Source organism: Octopus bimaculoides, chromosome 6, assembly GCF_001194135.2.
Source record: "Octopus bimaculoides isolate UCB-OBI-ISO-001 chromosome 6, ASM119413v2, whole genome shotgun sequence".
Classification (NCBI taxonomy): Eukaryota; Metazoa; Mollusca; class Cephalopoda; order Octopoda; family Octopodidae; genus Octopus; species Octopus bimaculoides.
Window position 1 is genome coordinate 115,841,748 of NC_068986.1, and position 6,810 is coordinate 115,848,557.

Here is a 6,810-nt window from a genome sequence, read left to right on the forward strand (position 1 = left end):
GCCAACCACTCAGAGAGTGTAGTGGGTGCTTTTACGTGTCACCCGCACGAAGGCCAGTCAGGCGGTACTGGCAACGGCCACGCTCAAAATGGTGTATTTTATGTGCCACCCGCACAAGAGCCAGTCCAGGGGCACTGGCAATGATCTCGCTCGAAAATCATATATATATATATATATATATGCATGTGTGTGTGTATATGTTTGTGTGTCTGTGATTGTCCCCGCCAACATCGCTTGACAACCGATGCTGGTGTGTTTGTGTCCCCGTAACTTAGCAGTTCGGCAAAAGAGACCGATAGAATAAGTACTAGACTTACAAATAGTAAGTCCTGGAGTCGATTTGTTCGACTAAAGTCAGTGCCCCAGCATGGCCGCAGTCAAATGACTGAAACAAGTAAAAGAGAATAAGAGTAAATCTGACCTTTTAACCTGCTTTCTTTGCTTTGGTCCTCATTCCGGTAATATGATTTTTCTGTGAAATAGAAATAATACATTTCTAAATCTCTCCGCATGATTTATCCAGTAGTAACACAATAAAGTGGTGGTATGTTGTCAACCTAATGTGACAGTCCCATGAAAAGGAATAATACTACTGTTTTCTAGGGCTAAATAGCAGTAGAGTTATTCCCTTTCATGGGACTGTTACATTAAGTTGACAACATACCATCACTTTAAAAATGGAAATAGTTTACAGTAAAAACACACCATATATAAATATATAAATTAAATATGAAAATTTACAATTTTTCATTGCTTTTTTTGTAGTTGATAATTATACACACACACATACACACACAGAGGTTTGATAATACAGAAGAAATAATGCTCAGTATGTGTGTATGTGTATATATGAGTACTGTCAGACAAAACAGATCCTGTTAATGGCACTGTCAATATAAGAAGTCACAAGAAGCAGTTAGTAACTTCCAAGACTTGATGACTAAGTGGTGGGTCTTTTCAAGGGTTCAGTTTAAAATCTCAAGTGTTGGACTAGCACTACCATTGCAAAAGCATTAGGGAATATGGTTCTTATTGAACAAGGATAGCCCTGACTTCTTGCAGTCTGCTAGACTATTCCTTTAATGCTCTAGCTGTAATCAGAGCACCAGTATATGCAACATTCTTGCCAATTCCAAGATATTGGCAGCATTCAACATTGGAGTTAAAGGAAATAGACAGGGCATTGGTATCCATGTTCCTTGCCTAGTCAACAATTTTATCTCAACTAACTACCAAATATAAACATTTGTTTTGTTCTTCCGTCTTTGCTGGTGCCACATAAAAAGCACCTGTGATGGTGCCATGTTAAAAGCACCTGTGTTGGTGCCACATAAAAAGCACCTAATACACCCAGTAAAAGTGGTTGGCATTAAGAAGGGAATTCAGTCGAAGAAAGCATAACAAAACAAACAAGTGGTGCCTCGGGCAGCTCTTCCGGCCTGGCAGTTCCAGTCAAACTGTCCAACCCATGCCAGCATGGAAAACAGAAGTTGGCTGATGATGATTACTTGAATACAGCTGAAGGTTATCGACATCACAAAACGGTTTCGTGGTTCTTTCTGTCTCCTCTGCAGGTTCTCTCACATAGCCTTTGCAGTTCCGTAACAAGGATGGAAAAAGAGCATGGGTGCGCCGAAACCAAACTTACTGGTTGGCTGGACAACAGCTTTCAGTTTGCGCATCTTCTCAGGGAATTCATTGTTATCATCCAAAATTTCAATGATGTTTCGACAAAGAGTTTCTGGGTCGGGTGGATCAGGAGACGCTCCAAACGGCCCTTCATCTGTAATTGTGAGGGTAAACAGAGAATATATAGAAATAAATTACAGAAGTGAATCTACCAACAAAATATACACAACAGATCTAAGTTTAACAGAATGTCAACAGAAGACCAGAACAACAGATTCACACACATGGATAGGATACCAAAAGAGACAAGCTGCTAGAAATAGCAGCCTAATCTTCTTGAAATTATATCTTAGCACCTTAACTAATGAAGATCACAAAGGATACATTTAATAATGTTGTACCAGATATATTGACCAGTGTTGGGTTAGGGTTGAACAAATATAACCCTAAAACATCAGCTTTAGCCAAGAGTCAGACAAACAGAGCAGCCAAAAGTCACTTATTCTACAAAAGAGGTCAAGGTGCCAAAATCTGACCACAGCCACCACTACCCTCAGCCATGTTACCATAAAAACACACAGAAATATACACAGTTTAATAGACACTGATTTTAAAGATTGAATAAATACAATGACAAACCAGAAGAGAGAGAGAGAGACTGTTATATGAGGAGGGAGGGGCAGTTTCCACACCTGTCCCACTGAGACCCTTCCACCAAACCTTAGTCACAACTTATGTTCCTAACACTAGCTGAATGATAACTAAGTTATTTTACTAAATTCTTTGTTATATTTAAAATTAATTGAAAGAAACAGAGCATTTCAACAGGAATATGGTAACAAAAGGGTTAAAATATATAATAGAGAAACAATTCTTAACCCATTTGATACCAACCCGCCTGAAACCGGCTCTGGCTCTGTAGTACAAATGTCTTGTTTTCATAAGTTCTCAATTAAAATCTTCCACCAAACCTTAGTCACAATTTATGTTCCTAACACTAGCTTAATAATATCTAAGTTATTTTACTAAATTCTTTGTTATCTTTAAAATTAATTGAAAGAAACAGAGAACATCTCAACAGGAATATGGTAACAAAAGGGTTAAGAGGGTAGGACATGGTTTATGGGAGATTTAGTTGTTATTTCAGTCTATCATACAAAACATGCCCAATATCTAAGCCAACTGAGGTATGTAGAATTAAATAACATATCTACAGTGTATATAATATTCTCCATAGATCCCAATATCTATGTCAAGTGAAGTGTGTAGAATCAAGTTCACATCCGCAGTATATATAGCATTCTCAATATAGCTACTTCTCACTTGTAAGTTAACTCAAATGCTGTAGATTTTGTCATATGATCGAAGAGGACATAAAGGGAGATAATCTCAAGAATTCTCCTCACTGGACACCTATTTAAGAAAAGAATATACTCATTGTCTGGAGACAAGAGGACAGCTGTAAATTTATGTTCTGCCTCAATAGGTGTCACCAGCACAGCAGTAGTCCAACCTTATCATCTGTAGCCAGGGGACTTAGACTAATACAAAAGTGAGTAGAACACATTAATGGCCGAGATAATTTGTATAATTTAAGCAAAAATGAGCTGAAAGAAAAAATTCAGAGTGGCCTGTGGCATGTATTTGAATGACAGACAAATACAGGTCTATCAAATACGATAGATTTGTAAAAAAGTTATCTTCACCTCTCGAGGATGTGGTACCAACAACTCTATTGCTAACTAAATACCAACAGTCTGCATTATTTACATTATTTACATTTGATAGATATTTGTCCTCATCTTGTTTGTTGTTAACACAATATTTTGGCTGATATACCCTCCAGCCTTCATCAGGTGTCTTGGAGAAATTTTGAACCTGGGCTCTCAATCCTAAGGTATTTTTTGATGTTGTTATTATTATTATTATTACTCAGGTCACTGCCTGGAATCGAATTTGGAATCTTGGGGTTAGTAGCCCGCACTCTGAACCACTACGCCATATCCGTCAAATGTAAATAATGTAAACAATGTAGATAGTTCCTCATCTCTTAAATATAGGACTGCACCAACGGCCTGTTTAAAGAACAGAGAAGTCAAGAGAGCAATAGTTTTCTTACCTGACGGACTACTGGATAAGTTCTGTGACTTTAGTTGTGGGTCAGCAGACTGCTTCAAGGAGTATTTCTTTGGAATGGCGCCACAGTGCTTCAAATCAAGTTCGTCTTGACTGGGGCTGCTTGGTGATGTGTTGTCGTGTTCCTTAAGCAAGTGATACTGACCGGGCTGTTCGCGGTCTCCAGCTGGGCTTATGTCATCGTCAAAGCCGTCACCACCCGTTGCGGCTGGGCTCGTGTCATCATTGGTGATTGTGCTCGTCGACTCAGACACTTCGAGTTGAGAGCGACTCTCACCTGACCAGAGATAGGGAGACACATATAGAAACAGGTAGACACATGCACACAAATGTACACTCTCTCACACACACACATACAAAAAAACTATGTGACTGTATGTAAATGTTGGTGTGTAATGGAGTATAAATGTATTTGTGTGTGTGTTTGCATCTACAGACACACACATTTATACATGCAAGGTCTGATCAAAACATTATCAGAAATGGCTGTGTGGTAAGTAGCTTGCTTCCCAACCACATGGCTCTGGGTTCGGTTCCACTGCGTGGCACCTTAGGCAAGTGTCTTCTACTATAGCCTCGGGCCAACCAAAGCCTTCTGAGTGGATTTGGTAGATGGAAACTGAAAGAAGCCCATTGTATATATGTATATATATGTGTGTGTGTGTGTGTGTGTGTGTGTGTGTGTGTGTGTGTGTGTGTGTGTATGTTTGTGTGTCTGTTTTTGTCCCCCCCAACATCGCTTGACAACCAATGCTAGTGTGTTTATGTCCCTGTAACTTAGCAGTTCGGCAAAAGAGACCAATAGATTAAGTACTAGACTTCCAAAGAACAAGTCCTGGAGTCGATTTGCTCAACTAAAGGCAGTGCTCCAGCATGGCCGCAGTGAAATGACTGAAACAAGTAAAAGAATAAATTCGGCCTTTAATCTCTTTTGAAGTAGTCCCCTTTCAAAGCCACACACTCTATCCAATATTGCTTCCATTGATGGAAGCATTCCTGGGACTCCATTTTTAGGATAGTGAGCAGCCATCTTGTTGCAGTTCCTTGAATTTCCTTGACATCTTGAAATCTTATTCATTTCAAGTGTGATTTGATTTTTGGAAAGATTCTTGGCCATAATAACTTTCAAGCCATGTCCCTTTCCACACACACACACACACACACACGTTTTTTCTGCCATGATGGAACCTCTGTGGTGTGGTGAGATGACCACGCTCCACACACTTTAGTTCCAAGCACTTTTATAAACAATGGAAGGGAGCAAGAGTGTTAGAATCTAGTGTACCTGTGCGACAGGGTTCAGGATCGATCTGTGCCAAGCAGCTTCACTCTGAGTACTTTAGCTCAGTTACCATAGCAACAGTCCTGATACTTTTTGATCAGACCTCATATACACACAAACATATACACACACACAGACACACACAAACATGTTTTATTGGTTATAAATGAAGTATGTGGGTGTATGTACATGTTGGTATATAAATAGTATATGTATACGTATGTTTGTGAAAACACACACACACAGAGGAGTTGTCAGTTATAGATCTATGGTGATAGTATGTTGTCAACTGAATGTGACAGTCCCATGAAAGGGAAGAATGCTACTGTTATTTAGCCTCAGGAAACACTGTTTCCTGTTGGACTTGACACATTTCCTGTGCTCAGCCACTTGCACGTTAATTTCATGAGCAGGCTGTTCCATTGACCGGAATAACTGGAACCCTCGTCGTCGTAACCGACAGAGTGCCACGATGAGTAGATGGAAACTGAAAGAACCCCATCATGTGTGTGTGTGTGTGTGTGTGTGTGTGTGTGCTTGTGTCTTCTTGTCTTGACATCATATGGCAGTTATAAATGAGTGTCGCTGTCATACAACCGGTATCATTCATTTCCAATATTCTGTCCAAACATGGCTGCAGGGAAATATTACCTTGCTTAGAAACAGGTAAAGGTTGGCGATAGGAAAGGCATCCAGCTGTAGTAAATCTGCTTCGGAGAAACTGACTTATGCAAGCATGGAAAAGTGAGGAGGAGGAGGAATAGAGGAAGATATAAACACACACAAATACACGCAGTACATATACACACCAAAACTCTGTTCACAGTCTCAGCAAATATTAAATGGTAATTGGTGTGAAAGGCAACAGGTTACAAACTGAAACTCACAAATTAAAAAACATTTAAAAGACAAACAGAATTTAAGAAATTTGTTATTTGTTCATGTTGTTATTGTTTTATGTTTAATGAGTTTTTATCTTTTTCTTTTTTTTTTTTTTCTGGTTACTACTTAGCCCTAGGCCTACTCTGAACATGGAGACCTACGACTGAGGATATTCGAACCCATAACTATCCTGGCTTCAATTTCTAGCAAGTCAATCAACAGCATAGGGGCCTCCCCCCTCACTGGTTCAGTGTAAATTTAGATATTGTAATTATGAGGGATATTGCTGCTGAGTATGCTGTTGTTGTTGTTGCTGTTGTTGTTGTTACATGTACAATCTAACAACAACAATAACAATTCAAGAAAGCCATGGTAACTCTCCACTAAGAACTGACATATCAAGCTGTCAGACGAAAGTCTGGTTCTGGCAGTCCAGATGAGTTTTCAGAGAGAGGATGGTGGGAAATGGAGGGAGTGGGAGAAAGAAAGAGAGGCGTGGAGATAGAGAGAGGGAAAGAGAAGGAGAGGGAAAGATAGAATAAGACAGTAATACAGAGACATACATACACATAAAGAACACCAGAAACATAGCATATATATATATATATATATATATATATATATATACACACATACACAGATATGAAAAATATACACACAAACACACATACATACACACATATATATAAATATATATACATACAAACACACACACACACATACATACATACATACACACACACACACATATACATACATACACACACACACACACATATATATATATATATATCCATGCCAGCATGGACAACAGACGTTAAATGATGATGATGATGATGATGATGATGATGATGATGATATATATATATATATATATATAT

At 38.9% G+C, this 6,810-nt stretch overlaps 1 protein-coding gene across 6 annotated transcripts in view; it reads right to left on the reverse strand.

Annotated features, from left to right (window-relative positions):
* Positions 1–6,810, reverse strand: part of LOC106881599 (pecanex-like protein 1) — a 105,495-nt gene that overhangs the window by 42,100 nt on the left and 56,585 nt on the right. For all 6 annotated transcript variants that reach the window (XM_014932059.2, XM_014932061.2, XM_014932060.2 and 3 more), the window contains 3 exons: positions 3,749–4,042; positions 1,649–1,783; positions 422–472 (listed from right to left, as the gene is read on the reverse strand). In XM_014932059.2, the coding sequence (XP_014787545.1) occupies positions 422–472; positions 1,649–1,783; positions 3,749–4,042 (480 nt within the window). The remainder of the gene's footprint in view (positions 1–421; positions 473–1,648; positions 1,784–3,748; positions 4,043–6,810) is intronic.